General features: G+C 39.5%; 1 protein-coding gene and 1 long non-coding RNA gene across 5 annotated transcripts in view; one reads left to right on the forward strand and one right to left on the reverse strand.

Annotated features, from left to right (window-relative positions):
* LOC306656378 overlaps positions 1 to 10,138 on the reverse strand; it is a 73,712-nt gene extending 63,574 nt beyond the window's left edge. Inside the window, exons 1-2 of the long non-coding RNA XR_013762495.1 lie at positions 10,020 to 10,138; positions 9,050 to 9,127 (exon numbers count right to left, since the gene is read on the reverse strand). This is a non-coding gene — a long non-coding RNA (uncharacterized lncRNA). The remainder of the gene's footprint in view (positions 1 to 9,049; positions 9,128 to 10,019) is intronic.
* The window catches only part of ANKFN1 (ankyrin repeat and fibronectin type III domain containing 1), a 564,723-nt gene that overhangs the window by 322,793 nt on the left and 223,490 nt on the right, over positions 1 to 18,440 (forward strand). For all 4 annotated transcript variants that reach the window (XM_079131399.1, XM_079131396.1, XM_079131397.1 and 1 more), the window contains one exon: positions 9,910 to 11,735. In XM_079131399.1, the coding sequence (XP_078987525.1) occupies positions 9,910 to 10,709 (800 nt within the window). In that variant the 3' untranslated portion in view covers positions 10,710 to 11,735. The remainder of the gene's footprint in view (positions 1 to 9,909; positions 11,736 to 18,440) is intronic.

The raw sequence follows: 18,440 nt of genomic DNA on the forward strand, positions 1-18,440 counted from the left end.
CTGGTTTACTCAGCGGGGCAAAGTGTGCAGCACAATTCCATTCTGAGTAGGTAGGACTTGCCTAACTTCTAAAGAATCTGTGGGACCTATGAAGCCTATCACATACCTCACCTCTGGTGCCAGCCCAAGATTCTAAGCTTGTTAAAATCGTACCTTTGATTTGTTCGTGGAAAATCTGTTGGGGATGGGAAGGCCGGGGAGTGGACTCTTTTAACTTACTTCCCATTTCTGTGTGGTTTTCAAAACACAAAGTAGAACTCTTCTGAGCCAATTAAAATTAAGTATCTCCTGAGGACCCAAGGGGGAAAGTTGGCTCCTAGAAAAGGCAGCTCAAGGCACAGGGTGGAATGATTTGGTCCGTCACACGGGTATTTTCTCTCCCACTCCTTTTCTGTGGGTATAGTGGTCACAGGCAGCAGCAATTTTTTTTTCCAATACTGATGTTTCTCCTAGTGACACATGGGTGAGGCAACAGAGGGGAGGGGGTGTTGTTTTCTTCACATGCATTTGAAGATTATCCTAATCTTCCAAATGTAAATGTTCCCGGTAACCTTTTCCCACATTATGTTAAGAACACTGTGGTATAAACCAAAGAGTTCAAAATTTCAATCTAAAGATATTATTTCTCTTGGGAAATTAGAAGGTGAACAAACCTCTGAGGTTCTACTCAAGGCCTGATGAGAGATTCAAAAAAGTTATTTATTTTTATTTAGTTAGTTTTTATGGTTATTATTGTGGGGCTTTTTTGTTTTTGCAATGCTGGGATGGAACCAAGGGCCTCTTGCATGCTAGGCAAGTGCTCTACTACACCACTACATCCCAAGCCCAAATTTCTATACTTATAAATTATTTAAATTCTACTTATAGTGGAAAAAGATTTAATGAAGCACTACACACATACACATATACATACATATATACACACCTATGTGTGTGAAGGTATATTGTAGGTCAAATATGACTTATTCCTTTCTATCCTGCCATACCCCCTGCCTTGGGGGGGAAAAAAAAAGGCAACAGCTTTAAATCAATTATTCTTTCCTGAAATGTCATCTCCCCATAACGCCCTCAAAATCCACATCAACTCTACTCTGCTGTTGTTGGCCTGATCCACAGAGATCAGGAGTTACAACACCATTACAATAGCATGAAAGCCAAGCTTCCTAAGCCAGCCCTAATACTATGGGCAGAACTGTCATCAAGCGGCTCCCAGGTCAACCAGAGCGGAAACTCAAGATTCTACTAATGCTGGCCTGCCCGGTGAGCCCTGTAAGGGAAGTTGAGGAGCACAACCAGGCTTATTAAAATAACAACCAGGCAAGGGGCCTACAGTGTTTAATGGGGCATAGGCCTGGATCTGGAGATGAAGCTGCACTTTGCATTCTAACCCAGGAAGGGAGGGAGTAGCAGTGGCCTAAGTCGTTGGAAACTCTCCTCAATACCCTGGCTGGCATCCTGGAGATTTTCCCAGACTGTTCTGGGAGGGCTATCCCACTCTAAGCAATAGATTCCACTAAGTCTTCTAATAAATAGTACAACCACCATGCAAATAAAATATTTAGCTTCCCATTAGAGCAGTGTTTCCCACGTATGGTCTATGAACCAACATGATAATATTTACCACTCCATAGCTAAGCCCTTCTGCACCCCCATCGTGGATGATTAGTTATAATTAGGTCTTCTTTTGTTTTACCTATTATCTCTAATGCTCCTAGGAACTATAGTAAATAAGTTATATCATTTATTAATTCACTCTGGAATAGCTTATCAGAAGATGCCATTTAAGAAATTATTGTACGCCTTTTATTACACAGCGTTCTCACAGCAAAATCTTGAAATATATCTGATTACTGATTTATATTTTAATGATCTTCATTTGTTTTCTAACTATTTTCTTTTAATGGTGGAGGAATCTTGATAATGATATACTTTCTGTTTGTAAGGAAGTATCTTAAGAAACCAATATAATCCTCATAGCACCTATGGAAGATAAGCAATATAAATACCTACATGTTATAGAAAAAGAAAGGTTCAGAAAAATTGTGATTTGCTCAAAATCACAGACACAGAAAGGAGCCTGGCAGAACTTCAGTCTAGGTTTGTCTAATTTTAAGACAATTATTCTTTCTGCTCCACCTGGGTTAACTCTTGAGTCAAGTATTACCATAGCAAAATGATTTGGGTAACTGTTTTAAGAAGTATCTATTGCAGATTAAGTAAACTGGAGCTTTTCAAAATGCTTTCAGCATTGTTTTTAAGGGACAATCAAATCTTACTACTCTTTATGCTCCTAGATTTTAGTATCTGTTTCAGTTCCATTTCAACTCAAGGTGCTTTATAGCACAAGAGGCTAATAACAGAATAAGATGGAGTCTAATGGGGTGGTCCTTATAGTCTGCTCATATGTCCATGTTCAGATTAGATAATCTGGGAAATACAGGAGATCCCATAAATCCTTTCACTTGACTCATTCCTTTGCCCATTCCTTCCTTGACTGACTTATCCAAAATTTAATAAACAGAGATGAAAAAGACATAGTATACACAATCTCTAGGGTTTGTAGTCAAATGAAAGAGACTAACATGAAAATGGACATTTATAATAATAATAAAGCTTGTAAGTATAGTTGCACAGGTAAAAGTAAAATGTGATAAGAGGCAAAAGAACCAAGCAACTTCATTTCATCTGAGGAAATCAGTAGAGGCTCTTCTGGAGAGACCAGATATAAAACACGACACTCCATGGAAACATCAGAACGTCTGCTCCTATGAAGGACATCTTATATTCCTTAATCTTCTCCAAACAATAAATGTTCGCTATTTTTATAATGACAGATAAAAGTACAAACTACTTTTACAAAGTACTTGACCTAAGCACTGCAAAGAGGAAGAAAGTGTCACAAACTCCTCAGTGGTTGCTTCTAGTTGTAATGACTTTTACTATCAGTCCTCCAGCGGATAGAATGGTGGCTGCCCCTCCAAAAGATATGTTCATATTCTAACCCTTATGACCTGCCAGTGTGACTTTACTTGGAAAAGAGGTCTTTGCAGATATAATTAACAACCTTGAGATGAGATCATCCTGGATTTTCCGGGTGGGCCCTAAATCCAGACAAGTGTCCTTCAAGAAACTGAAGAGGATACACAGGCACAGAAGAGAGCCCAGGGAAAGACAGAAACAGACTGGAGTGACGTATCCATAAGATGCAACCACCAGCAACTGGAAAAAGCAAAAACGTATTCTCCCCCTGGAAATTCTAGAGGGAATGTGGCCCTGCTGATATCTACATTTTGAACTTGAACTTCCAGAGCCACGAAAGAATAAACTTTTGTTGTTTTAAGTCACCCTGTATTGTATGTGTTACAGCAGCCACAGGAAAGTAATGTAAGACCTAAACAAAAATGTTTCTCAAGCAAGAGCAACAAATCCTTACTGGGAGCTTAACTAATACAATCCTGTGTAAGTGAATTAGATGAATCAAGTCCCAGTCCTCAGGAAGTTTCCATGAAAGCCCATGGAAATGCTAAGATGGATGGTAGTCTAGCAAGTCTTTGACGTGAGACAAATCTGTATCAGGTGCCTATTCTGCTACTTATCAGCTATATGAGTTATAATATTTAATGAGTCTAAGCTTCAATATGCTTGCCAAAATGGAAGTTGTAAGTCTTAAAGCATTTAGAGCACTTGGCACTATGGCTGGCTCATAGGAAGCACTAAGTAAATCTCAGATATTGTTATTACTATTGTGGATATAAATGAGTTTGTGCAGACAGCTAAACACTGACCAGATAAATGGAGAAAGAAGTTCAACTAAAATCAATCACAAATTCTTTGCATGAATCCTATTTCAAGTTCAATTTCAAATCTTCATCATTCCTAAGGCATCTATCCCAGCAATCACCAAAAACAACCAACAATTCTGAGATCCTATTATTTTCAGTGCCCAATTATTCCCATTAAAGATGGGGAAAAGTACTGTCCCAAAAATTTCTTACCCCTCAAAAAAAAACTTCTTAAGAATATCAAAGTTATTCAGCCCAAGTCTTTATTCATTTCTCTCCTTTAACCTGAAATTCTCTTCTTCCTTAACTACTCATCTCTGAGGACAGCACGTTCTTCCAACTTTCTTACTAACGTCCAAGGCCAACACTGGAGTTCAGAACCTTGATCGACCCTCCTTGTTGTATTTATCAACCTCACCACTCATATCTTCAATCATCCCCTCTCCAGTGGTTCTTTCTCCTCCACATCCACAAACATCTTCCTACAACCTTGCTACCCCACCAGTCTCTCATTTTATCTCCTGGATGCTTTGGTCATCTCAAGTTCAACCTGCCACAAATTAAATTCACCACTTCTTCTACTGACCAACCCAAATCATGGCTGAGATGTAATTCCTCTGGCTTACTGCTACTTCTGTCTTCCCAGAAACTGTGGTTTGAAACCTAATAGTAAGTTTGAGCCCTGTACACATTCTTCTTCCATTTATCTAGAACCTCTTCCCTAAAACTTTCACATAGTTGGTTCCTTCTAACCACTGAAGTCTCACTCAAACTCCCTTTTCTGGATTCAAAGAATTCAGATTCAAAAGAATCATCCTCCCAAATCACTCTTTAGCTAAAATCCAGTTTCATTTTCTTTATAGAATTTTGTACTTTGAAATTAATCTTGTATAATGTCTGCTTTATTTACTGTCCAATCCACCCTCTCTGAGCTGCTTGAAAGCAGAGAACTTATCTGTCTAGCACAAAAAAACATGCTCAGTAAACACGTTAGAATGAATGGCTTTCCTAAACTTCTTTCCTCTACACAACTCAGCCCCACAGCCTGAACAAGCAAAGTATTTACAGGAAACAAAGCCTAGACCACAGCTTCCTAGCTGGCCTCCTATTATCTCTTGTTCATCAAGTTTACTGAATGTTCTCCCTACTACATAAGTGTCCTAAATCACAGTTCTCATCTTGTCAGTTCTTCAAAGTTCTTTGATAATTACCCATCAGCTAAAAAATTTGGCAAATCCTTATCTAGACATTCAATAGTCTCTTCTGGTTCTACTTTACCTTACTCTAAATTAAATTCTTTTTTTAAAAAAATTTTTGAAATAATTATGGAACCAGAAGTTTGCAATGAAATGTAGAGGAAGTTCCTTATTCTCTTCTCTCAGCAATCCCTCAAAATTTAACATTTCACACAAATCTTGTATAGCATCAAAAGCAGGAATTTGGTATAACCAATAGAGTCTATCCAGATTTCACCATTTACACCTATTTTTGTGCATGTAGTAAGCCCACATGGGCTCACGTGTGATTTTATGCAATTTTATCACATGTGTGGCCTTGGATAACCACCACTATAATCAAGATCCCAACTGTAATATCACCACAAAACTCCCCAGCGTTATCCTTTTACAGCCTCACCCCCCATGCCTACCCCTTGCAATAATAATCTGTTCTTTATTATGATGTTATTTCATGAATATTACATATGCAGATTTTTTCTTTTCATTGATGAATAGTATTCCAGAGTATGGAGATAACACAATTTAGCCATTCACCCACTGAAGGGCATCTGGGCAGTTTCCAGTCTGAGGCTATTACCAATAAAGTTGCACAAAATTCCTCTGTGAAAATAGGCCTTAATTTTTCCAAAATAAATTTCTAAGAGTGCAATTGCTGGCACCCTTCCTTTGTAGCCATATTTTTTCAAAAATTCCATCCCCATTCCCCACATTCTAGTCACGTGGGACTGCTTGTACTCTTTCCTCTTTCTCTCTGATTTATAATGCTTTTGTCATTATCTGAATATTTATTTTTAAAATCTGCCTTGAATTACTTTTTGAAATGAAGAAATAAATTTAGACATAGAAATGAATGAATAGAAGAAAAATTAAATGAGATGCAGTATTTCATTAATCCTATCCCAATGTCATCCCTCCTTCCTATAAACCTACATCTTATTTGCTAAACTTCTCATACAAAATCTGTATTCTGCCAGTTTTGTAGATGAATACTTCTCATATACTTTCATTAAAACTGTAAACTCCCTAGAGATAGATATTCTAACTTCTTATAAATTTTATATCCACTCAAGCACCAGATACAGATGCTCCTCAACTTACAATGAATTCAAATTCTGATAAATCTATCAGTAATTTGAAAATACAGTAAGTCAAAATACATTTAATATACCTGGTACTTTTTTTTTCTTCTCCTTTTTACAGTACTGGGGATGGAACCCAGGGTATTTCGTGCTAGGCAAGCAGTCTACAGCTGAGCTACATCCCCATACCCACCTAACAGATTTAATACACCTAACCTACCCAATATCATAGCTTAAAGCATGTACACCAGGAAGTATCTGTTGTTTATATTTGTGATTGTATGGCTGAACAGAACTCCCTACCAGCTCCCAATATCACAAGAGAGAATCTATCCTTCTGCTTATCACTAGTCTGGGAAAAGAAAGCAGACTTCAAAATTGACGTAAGGTTTCCACTATATGCACATTGCTTTGGGCCATTACAAAGTCGAATTATTATAAATCAAACCATCATAAGTTGGGGACCATCAGCTGTATAATATTTCTACTATACAGTCAAGGTCAAGTAATACTGAATCTTCATTGGTGAATAATGAATTAAATAACACTAAGAGAGCTCCTGGTCTAACCCTGAAACCAAAATGCCACATCTACATAAAAATATAACAAAAATAGTACAAGTCTATACAGGCTAAGTGTCAAAGAGCAAGTGTTACAGAAGTACAGAGAAGTGAAAAATTCCTTCTGGGACAGTTGGGGGATGCTTTGTCCAAGAGGTTGTTTGAGGAAAACCTTGAGCAGATGAACTAAAAAATGCAGTCCTTTACTGGTAGCCATTATTTAAACATGTGGTTTGATCTCATTCTTTGAGGTTGCTGCACAATATTTCATAGCATAGATGAGCCAGTTTATTCCATTATTCTATTCAGGAACATTTACATTTCTATCAGTTAGGATTAAGTTTGGGTCCAACATACAGAAAACCCAAATAAGAGTGTTGAAAACACAAGATACTCTGTCTTGCTTAAAAAAAAACCCTAGGGGTTGACTATTAAAGCCTACATATATGGGGACTCCGTGGTCTTCAAAGATCAAGTTCTATTTTTCAGCTCCCCCATCCTACCACATAACTTGTTTCTAGGGTTGCCTCAGCACATCTTGTTACAGACAACTGAAGGAAAGAGGAAGAATAAAATGACCTGTCTCCCAGCTAAGCCAATTCTTTTATGCAGCCCTCTGGAAGTTTCATACCATACTTCTAATTTTATCTCAGTGGCCCAATTCATTTTTTGATCACACCCAGTTGCAAGAGAAAATGAAAAAATGGTGTTTTACATGAGAGCATGGATGTCCCAAATGAAGATTTTGCAGCTAGCTAAAAAATTACATTGGGTATCAACCAGAAGTGAGAGAGAGCAAAACTGACATCCTGACATCCTCCCCTGCCAATTTTGAGTAAATATGCATATCATTTCCTACAGTCAGGAAAGAAAGCATAAAAACTCTTTACACCCTGACCCTGAAATAAATAAGACAAAAATGGCATTTCAGGTAGCTCTAATTTCTAAAGTAAAAGAAACCCTGATATTAACACCCTAACAAAACAAACTTTAGCCCTGAATTTTATAATAGTCTTAAAATACTGTATCTGATTTTCCACCACAGATTATCTGTATCCAGGTAATCCTGTGGAGTTTTTTTTTTTTTTTTTTTGGTTTTGTTTTGTTTTATTTTGTTTTTGTTACCTGTTGCATATTTTAGTCAACAAGCCTTCTGAATACCAATTCCTCTGCAGAACTCTCCAAGTAAACTATTTTTCTTTTCTTAGTGCTTCTGGGCCTCTAAGTCTTCCTTTCACAGCATTCTCAACCACAAGATGATGTCTCGTTTCTCACTATTATAAATCATGCTGCAGTAAACAACTTGTAAATGCCTCCATGTGCTCATGGTGACAATTTCTCAAACAGATATCCAAAAAAGGACTTGCTAGGATAAATTATATGCACATTTTAAATATATTCTGCCAAACTGCTGTCTAAAGAGCTATACCCATTTATTCTCCTCAATACTATATGAGAGTCCCTAATTTCCCACGCATCACTAACAGGTGAGATTTTCACTCTTGTATCTTTTGTAAATTTCATGGGGGAAAAAAAAGCCTCATTGTTTCAATTCTATTTCCCTAATTACTATCTGGGCTAAACATAATGTTTATTGGTCATTTGAACTAATTATTCTTTTCCAAGTGTTTGATTCTTATCTTCTGCTCATTTGTCTTATCTTCTAATTTACAGCTTTTTATACTCTGAATTTTATTCTTTTGTTACACGTTGTTACTCTTCTTCCAATCTATCACTTACTTTTTTTACTTTGCTGCAGATGTCATTTGTTTTTACAAAGTATTAAATTTTGATATAGTCCAATTTATCAGTCACTTCTTTTATGACTTCAGGGGTTTTCTCTTGCTTTAAAGACCTTCCCATTCAAAAATTGGAAACATGTTGTCTTCTAATATTTGGGGACTTTCTTATTATATTTAACCCATATGGAATTTATTTTGATAAATGTTATGAAGTAGGACTTTCTAATTATTTTGCTAAATGGACAGTCTATTGTCCCAACACTACATATTGAATATTTTACTCCCATACTTTGAAATGTTATCTTTACCATGTGATAAATTATCACATAGTCATATGACTGTAGACTCCATTTTTCCATACAGTTTTTCAGATTTGTCCATTTCTATACCAATACAGCAAAGTTTTAATGACCAAAGCTCTACTGTACGCTTTAATATCTGATAAAGCAAACTGCTTCCTATTGCATTAAAAATAAAAAGTTGGCTGTTCTCATAAATTTTCTTTCACAATGATTTTTAAAACAAATCATTAAATTCCATTTTAAAATCCCATTGGGATATTTTATTGAGATTACCTCATATTTATAGATTAGAGATTATTTGTTTTTTAAGACCACTTGCACATTTTCAAAATTAACATGTACTCACCAAGTACCTACAATAGGCTAAGCTCTGTGGAAAATTCAAAGGATTTTGGACAGTTCTTGCTATACAGAAATGTAAAACCTGATTGGGAAAAAAAAAAAAGTTGTAAACGACTACTGAATTAAATAACAAATATCTACAGAACTAAATTGTAGTTCTCATGGTCATTATAGTATGCACCTTGAGACTTATTTTTGCCTCTGATTTTGTTTTTTCTTTGGCCTCCCATTTTTACAACTGGTAATGGATTAAGTGTTTAAAATACAATCAGTTTATTTTTGAGTATCCCTAAAAAGTTCTGTCATCATCACCATTCTATAGATTAAAAAATAATTAAATGAAGCTCAAAAGGTTAAGCAACCTTCCTAAGATCACTGAGCAAGTAGGTAGAAGGCAGCAAGGATCTTTAGATTTCCTATCTCCAGTCACCAGGGTCTTCTCTTCTTCCTTCCCCCTTTAAAATCCCCACTGTGTGAAACACAAAATTCATCTCTGAAGTAATAGGGAATGAATAAATAAGCAACATCCAGCTTTGCTTCGTACTTCATCCCTTCTGTAGGCAGATGCCGGGAAAATAATAGTGTGTGTGGAGACGCTGGGGATGAAGGAATGCTCCTCGCCATTGTTGGGGTTGGATCTGTCGGTTCATCTCTTTCCTTTGAGCTATGACCAGAGCCTACTGCATAAATTCCTGGGCCTTGTGCAAAATGAAAAAGTGAAAATTTTAACTCGAAATTAAGAGTTCCGAGGGGTGACAAAAAGAGAATTTAAGTGACTCATGGGGCAATGCTGGATCCTATGCGCAAGAAGCAGGCCCTGGCTGAGAGTCTGTCTTTCCCTAACATCTGTTTCTGGCTTTGCAGAGTCCCAGCCCTGCTCTGATGAAGAAGGCTGCTCGGAAGTCTTCCTCCCCACGGACAGCGACTACGACTCCAGCGACGCCCTGAGCCCCAGAGACCTGGACCTGGTCTACCTTTCGTCCCATGACATCGCCCAGCAGGCCCTCAGCGGCCTCAGCGGCAGCGCCCCCGACGTCCTACAGGTGCACGACATGAAGACGCCCGCGGGGCCCGGCCAGGACCCCCAGAGCAGGGCGCAAAGCCTCGACCCTGATCACTCGTGCGTCGAGTTCCTCCACGGCCTGTCACTCACCGGCCTCGCGCCCAAGAACCACTCCAAGATGGCCCCGGGCGCGCGGCCGCCGCTGGGCTTCCTGGGAAAGCGGAAGTCAGGCAAGCACCAGCACTATGGCGGCTTCAGCCGCCACCGCCGCTGGCTGCGCATGCACAGCGAGACGCAGTCGCTGTCGCTCTCGGAGGGCGTCTACACGCCCCACCTGTCCCGAGCCTGTGGCCTGGCACAGGAGTCTGGGGAGGCCGAGAGGCACGGACCTGCCCTCGACGGGCCCCGGGGCCTGACCTTGGCCCACGCCGCCAGCCTGCCCGAGGAGCGCAAGGGCTGCCTCCAGGACCCAAGGCCGTCGGCCAGCAGCATCTACGTGGAGCCCTACCCAGGCGCCCTGGTGCGCCAGGACGCCAAGCCCTGGGCTGGCTTGAGCCCGCCCCCTGGGGGCCGCGTCCGCCTGTCCAGCCCCACCCGCCCGGAGCTGAGTCCCAAGGGCCCCACCTCACCAGTGTCCGAAATCCTCAGCAGCATGCTTTAGGGAGCCCCGCACTGGCTGCCACCACCCTACCGATAGTCCCTGCCTTGTCCCTCACCCTGGCCGCCCCTGTGTCCCCATTTTCCAACGTTTTGAATGCTACAAATCCAAAGGTTACAGGTTCAAGGACCTCTTTTTTAGAAGAGAGTAGAAGCTGAGACCAGAGTTGCCAGCGCTATTCCCGGTTCAACCTAGAAAGGGCGTGGAGAAGCTTTTATGTCAACATGGAGTCTGAGACACAGTGATTCAAACATGCCACCCCGTTAGTGGCATCTGTGGCTGAGGTAGGCCAGCCCGAAGACACACCCTCAGTTTTGCAGCTGGCTCTGTAACCTGACCCCCTGGGTTTAGGACTCTTTCATGAATCTGTGATTAATGAGGAGTTCTACAGTTGGAAATAAGATTGGCATAGTTTTTCCCTCCAATCCAAACCTTTAGAATGGTTTAGGGAAAAGAGGCCTGGGTTGTGTCTTTGGAGCATGGTATCAAGTGGACTTTAGCTGAGTTCCCAGTCAGTTAAACCAGGCCATGCCAAAGTGCAGGGTTCTCAGAACTCACCAAATCCAGTTTATCATCAGCATTTATCTGATTAAGTAGGCCTTGGCAGACCTCTTTGTCCTTTAGTGCTATGTGCAGACCACCAGAAACTAAAGTAGAGGACACTTCCAGCTCTATCTTTCAAAGATAGAATAGGATAGGAGGCAGTCCTTCCTGCACACTCAGTTCCCATTCTGACCTGAAAATGAGCCATAAATTGTTCCAGGGTGCAAGGAGATGGCTAAGTTAAGTGAAAGTCTGAATTGTAGACAAGAACCGGGGAAGGAGAGAAACATGAGCAAAAATGTATTTCCTTTACAGTTCTAAGCAAAATAAGTCCATAAGGGTCATGTCTCTCAAAATTGCTGTGGATTTGCTCAGGATTCTGAAGTGGTGAAGTCATCTTTAAACAAAGAAGTTCCCTGCAGATGCAGCCAGGCAGTGATGGGCTCCTCACGGCCCCTTGAGCATACCTCTAGGCCCACCTCACAGGTCAAGGGACTGACTGTCCAGGGCTGGAATTGGCTGCCTTCCTCTTTCAGATCCACTCAATATCAATTTTGTCCCAAGATCATCTGGTCCAATGGCCACAGGGGAATTTTTTCTTCAGAAGCCCCTGCCAGTAGCTTATTCCAAGAATAAGCTCAAAAACACCTGGAAATCCTACTCAGGTGCCTCCTACCTTAATTTCTCACAAATGAGCAACCCAAATCAGAGAAATCCCACTGAATATTCAGAAAGGGCATGAGTCTTTCATCTCTTGGAACCGCGACCGCTTCAGTTCACTGGCATTCTAAATGATTCTTTTCTGTTTCACAGGCATTTTGGTTAAATATTGCTCTTTATGGTCCCATCCCTGTCCTCACAGTCCTACCATTTCTGCTCATGGGAATTCATACAAAGTCCCCTGTTCACAATGTTATTTTGATCCCTTCCATTTTTAAAACATTTAATTTAAACATAAATAATTACCCTGCTGGAAAGTCACATATTTGGCCCATGGCCTATGGTCATTAGAAAACTAAAGCCCAGAGCTCAGTCTCTATTTTTTAAGAGAACTTAAACTCAATGAACACCACCCCCCCCCAAAAAAAAAAAAAAAAAACCTGATCAGAATCACTATAGTTCATTTTCCGTCCCTGGGAGGATTTTTAAAATATAGTTTTCTTCTATGTGAATGATATGTGTACAGAAGGAGTAAGGGTTATAACCAGAAGGGTCATAAAATTGGTTCAGCTCATTGGGTTTACAGATAGAAGCAATTAAAGTCCAAAAAGGTTAAGTGATTTGCTTAAGGTCTCAGAGCTGGTAAAGTTAACATCAGAAACAAGAACCACATCCTTTATAGCAGGCCATCCCATTGGGAATTGATATATACCTAGTTGACTCTTGATTATCTACAAGCTACTTACCTATTGTACAAAACTCTCTACTTCCAATTCCAAATTCAAGTCCATTGCTCAACCTTTAGCTAAGGATTTCCAATATCACAGAGTTCCTGGTTGCTGGGGAATGCAAAACTTCATGTAAAAGATATCTAAGTTTACTAACTAAAAAGAAAATTTAGGAGAAATTTCAGATAATGACTCCTAGTTAACAACAGGAATGGAAGAGTTATCCACATTCAGTTTCTACTTATTCTAACTAGAAGACAGATTGTTTATGTGAAATGAGTCCCTGAGATGAGATGCTGAAGTTGTCAAAATCTGAGAAGCCAAGCAACTCTGATACAGACCTTTCTGCCAACATGGGAGGAAGCTTGCAACTGTGAATCAGATGGGAAGCATTCAACAAGCAGCTGAGACAGAGACTGACCCTCATTCTGACCCCTCATTTGGTCAACAAGTTCTGGCTTATTGGACCCAGATTGCATTAATTTAAAACCCACTAACTTATATTGGGGACGCGGTCATATTTTCACTTTCCACAAGAAAAAGAGGAATGAATAATGCACATTAATTTTTAATGGCACACTTGATCCACTTGAAAGTGGATTTTTCTAGCAATATTCTCATATAAAGTGGATATCTTATATCCTCAAGAATTAGCTATTTGTTCAGATAGCTCACCCCAGGACTCCACTCTGAACCATTTGTGAGCTCAGTTTAAAAATTAATGTATTCTTGTGAGAAAAAGTGTGCTCTTTAATACACAATTTATATTCATTCACATTAATTATTCAGACTTGACAGTGTCTAGGGAATTTTTGTTTTATTTTATTGGTTTGTTTTATTTCAGATATGATGGACTTGGCCTTTTATTCTTGTCAAATCCAATCTGAGAGACTTTGGAGGAAAGTTTCCTCCCCTGGGTCTTCTTTTCCAGCAGTTTGCTCATGTGATTTACTCTCCACTGCATTATCCAGCTCTCACCATTCATAAAAGTCCTTAAAGATCTTGACTGAGGCCTCCCATGTTTCTTTCCCTCCCAAGTCCCGTAGGTCCCAAAGAACCAAGGGTGAAACACATCCCCTGGCCGCAGGGGGCTCACAATCTGATCTGAGAACGCAGCCATACATTGAGCATACATCTTCTCCTCTGAAGACTTGAAGAAGCAAGAGCCTGCCTCCTCTGCCAGACAGACATAGCGCATGTTCTGCTAGACATCTTCGATGGCACCCCTGCTGTCTATTTGTGAGGGAGGAGAACCCAGAAAATGCAAGTCCTGGATGTATATGCTGGACGACCATTTACAAGGCTATGGCAGCCTCTTAATTGGTGAGGGTACCTGGTAGACAGTAATTAAAAACTTTCACTCCAGGGAATGAATATTTTAAGAAGTGGGTACTTAAAGATGAGATCCATTCCATTTTAAGAACATTCACTAGTGCTCGAAGCAATAATTACACTAGAGAAAATGGTTCCATTTGGTTTGAAAATTGAAGCCAGTTCGTAATAATATTCCTCCAGTCCCCTTTCCTGAAGGATCCCAAAGCACTTCATGAAAAGCAATGACTGAAGCCTTGTTGTATTCCCCTAAAGAGACCTTGTCTGGGAGCCACCTGGCAAACACCTACCCCATCCTTGCCAGGAGATCATGCCAGACAAGTGGAAAAGAGGACTGGCCTCTCATTCATTGTTCTGGTGCCACACAAACATGTACCCTGCTGAGGGTTGAGCTCTTCCCTGGAAGATAACCCCATTAGGCAAGGAGGCACGCTAGAAAATCTCAACTCCCTGGCCTCCTCTTTTTCCTTGCTCTTCACCTAAGATGTACTTGCTTTCTCTTGGAAAACCATCAATTCAAGCTGTCAGAGGGTCTGCGGTGCATTTAAGTTCCCCAGTTATGTTAATAGCACACAGAATTTACTGACTTTGGAAAATTTATACATGCAGGATGCCACTATTCTACAGCTCTCAAACCTGCAGGCAGCAGAGGCACAGTGGAGAGTGAGCATCTTCGCTCATTTGTTTATTAAACCCTGACATACAGATTAAAGAGGGTCGTTACAGATTAACAAGAGCACACTCTTAGCCAATTCAAAGTGTTACATCATCACTTTATAAAGCCTAAGTGTTTTTCCAGACAATTCAGTGAAACAAATCTGGGATTTTTGTCAAGCTCATATCTTGAAGGAGATCTTTAAAGGAGAGCAATCGTATCTCTTCATAGGTAGTAGGGTGAACAAGGAAAAAATGTGTTCCTTTGCTGGTCACCTCTCATCAAGATGTTCCAACACATGGCTTACGACTGTTAAGCTGAACTTCAATGCAGCCTTAAAACAACAAGGGTAGTGTATTTGAAACTATGTTGTACAGCTTGGAAACTTATTCTAAGATCTTAATTCAGAGTTTTTCTGAGGTGTTGAACTTTGCCATTAGCAAAAAGTATTTTTAGAAAAAAATCCATTGACTGTTTATGAAGCACTGATTTTGCCATATTTCAGGTCTCTGTTTTTTCCACCGCATCTGTGCACAGTAGTTATATTTGTTTTTCAATTATTTCTTCTATTTCCATTAATAATGAATTTGTAAAATGGTCATTCAAAAAGACAGTTGGTTTTGTTCAATGATTGGGTAAGTGGACTGTGAACATATTCTAATTTGATAGTGGAAGTAGGAGGTTTATTATTGTTGTGTTGTTTTAAATATTATCCTAGGGTCTTTCCCTTCCAGATATACACATCTTTAATTTCAGCAAAAGCCAATATTTAACTTAGTGACAAATGTTATGAAGCTATTAGTTAATGCTCTTTGCTCTTCTTCCTTCACTTCATGGCATGAAAGTCTGAATACACTTTCACAGTAACCACCCTCCAGTAAACTGATTTACAAAGGCTAAGTCTGGCAAATTGTAAGTCACTCTGAGTTTCTGTGTTGCCTTTTGTCTTGTGACAAACCAGAGTTTGGGAATGTCCCAGGTATGTGATCGCAAGTATCATTTTGATGTTTGTAATGGAAGAAAGAATTGGGGGGAGGGTGTGTCACAGATGTTTCATGGAAAAATAATTTAAGTGACATTCTATTAGGCAATGCTTAATTGCTTCCTGCCTAATGTATACCTAGTAATCTGGCTGATTATTAGTGGTTATTTGTTCAAAATTTATTGTATCTTGTTGCTGCATATGCAACTGAGTGTATGTTAAAATTTAGATTTCAGTCTGTTATCTGCACAATTTTGTGTGCTTTACACCTCTGTAAATACACAAATAAATAAATCACGTATGGTGTGTTAAATGTGACCTCCAATCTTGAAACAAAAATATTTTGTAGTATGAACATTTGGAAACTATTTGAAAATTTTAAATGGATATTGTAAATGGCCAGTACCTTCAATCAAAAACAGCTCTGGTAGAATGCATGCCTCTTCAACCTGCCCATTAAGAAGAGGAGGTCAGGGGTTAACAAGAATTAAGATAATTTTTCTAATGGCAAGTATTTTTGATAATTTCCTACCTGCCTAATTACATTTTCAAGAAAAATTGTTGACTAAAGAAAATCTCAACTATCCGAGGGAATGACTGTTTCAAAAGCATTAAATATACTTTATATCTCACCTAATATTGTTGAAATCTAAGTCAAGAGTAAAGAAGTAAAAAAATATTTTTGATGCTTCAGAAGATTTTTTTGCTGTTTAAAAGACAGTTTACAATCCTTTTGTCTTTGGTGTGGAGAAATGTCAATTAAATAATAAACTGAAAGAATTCTTAGTACTTGGCTTATAGCTTTTTCCATGTCTCAATGAACACAAAAATTGTCCAGCCTGAACTTTTTAAAATCTTCTCACTAAAACTTTGGAAGAGTTTATTACTTGGGGCATTGTTTTGACAATTATTAGCAAAATATGACTGGTTGGTTCTTGACTAATCAATAGCATTTAGGTTATTTTTCTTTCCTAATTGGTTATTGCCAAGTATTGAAGATACAGCAGTATATTATAATCCAAATACCAGGTTGCACCCAGGAGGTTGGCCATCTTAACCTCACTTCTTCCTCTAATGCATGCATGTTTGAACATCTTGAGTACGTACTGCATGCACTGTCCTTTCTCCATTTCTCTATCCCTGCTCTCTCCACACCCACTGAGCTCCTTCTCCCCCTTCTCCTGTATTTGAGGACACTACAAAGAGATTTCTTCAATCCCAGTAACCTGACAAAAACAAAAAAGTTCTTCTGAATTCCCAAGGACAAGAAATGTGCTGCTTTGGACCACGTATCTGTCTTATGCTGTTTTCCAGAATTCTTTTAAATGCACATGCACACATAGGTGTACACACACACACACACACACACACACACACACACACACAAATTCAACTCTTTATTGGCATGTTTGTGGTCGGCTTTCCTGACAGCCTCATAGGGCTGTTTTGTTGTCCTGGCCAAATGTGCTGTTTTCCCTATGTAAATTGTCATCTTTCTAAGCAAACCATTACTTTCTTTTCCTAATTCTGTCTTTAAATAAAAGTTTACCTTCTTTTTCAAACCAAACAGATGCCATTGCTCTTTAATATCCCCTTTCCTCTATGAACACTCTGGGGAGGTATTTGGGGAGGGACAGAGTAAGATAAGGGGTAAGAGGAGGCCTTTTGAATTTAACCTGCTAAGAAGTATGTCTCAATTGAATGCTTAGCCCTTTCCATAAGGTACACAATATTTCCACCTGCCAACAAGAAATATTTCCTTCCTTTCCATAATAATAACACAGAAATATCATAAGAATCAGGCAAGTTAAAAGCTAGAGCTCTTATCTATTTAGAGTAGCTATTAGGAGAAAAAAAACTTATAAGAAAATTCTCTTGTCCAATGTTTATCATAATGTTAAGGAAGTTAGATCTTTGCAATGACTTTTTTAAAAAAATTTTTTAGTTGTAGATAGACACAATGTCTTCATTTTATTTATTCATGGGGTGCTGAGGCTTGAACCCAGTGCCTCACACGTGCTAGGCAGGCGCTCTACCATTGAGCTACAGCCCTGGCCTGCAATGGTCTTTTGACTGTGAAAATGTGTTTCCTCTTCAAGTAGCTATGGCATTCGCACCTTGTGGTGGTCTGTCCTACCAGTCATTGCATTAAGTTATTGCCACAGAAGGGACTGGTGTTAGATACTGACGAGGGGAAGAGCAGCACTGGGCGTTTACCAGACTAGATCAAAGACTCTAAGTCAAAAGCCTCTGCCTATTTTGTCAGTCATCATTTCCCCAGTACAATCTACAGCTCCTGGCACAAGTACCTGCTAAATAAGTGATAAACTGATGACCATCAGACATTGCAGAGAGATCACTTAGAATCAAGTTAATTTCTCCATAAAGAGTGGATTCAAAGGCCTTTCCAAAGACTTGCCAGCCTGGGGCTCTCTGAAGTCCTAAAGTCATTCTTTAAGACTGTCTGAAAAGTTCCCACCCTCCACCACCACCCCCCACCATTTCCAAAGTCCATGATGAGGGTTGGCCCCAGAAGGAAGCAGAAGGCCTGGGAAGAAACCTGCTCTTTCTTAAAGTGTTTTAGGCAGACAGCAGTTATCTGAGCATCATGATATCTTGCATAGTATTTGGGCACCCCCACAGATTGACAGGCAGATCACCCATCTAAGTACCCAGAAAACCTACAAAAAGTCTCATCCCCATGCCTGATAAAACCTTTTTTTTTCCACATACCATTTTCTTGATTGAGGATTTGATAGCTTCAATTTCCCACGTTTATAAAACACTCCCACAGCACCATTCTATTTGAACTTGGTGAACAGCCCCAGAAAGTG

Source organism: Sciurus vulgaris, assembly GCF_902686455.1.
Source record: "Sciurus vulgaris genome assembly, chromosome: 3".
In the NCBI taxonomy this organism is placed as follows: domain Eukaryota; kingdom Metazoa; phylum Chordata; class Mammalia; order Rodentia; family Sciuridae; genus Sciurus; species Sciurus vulgaris.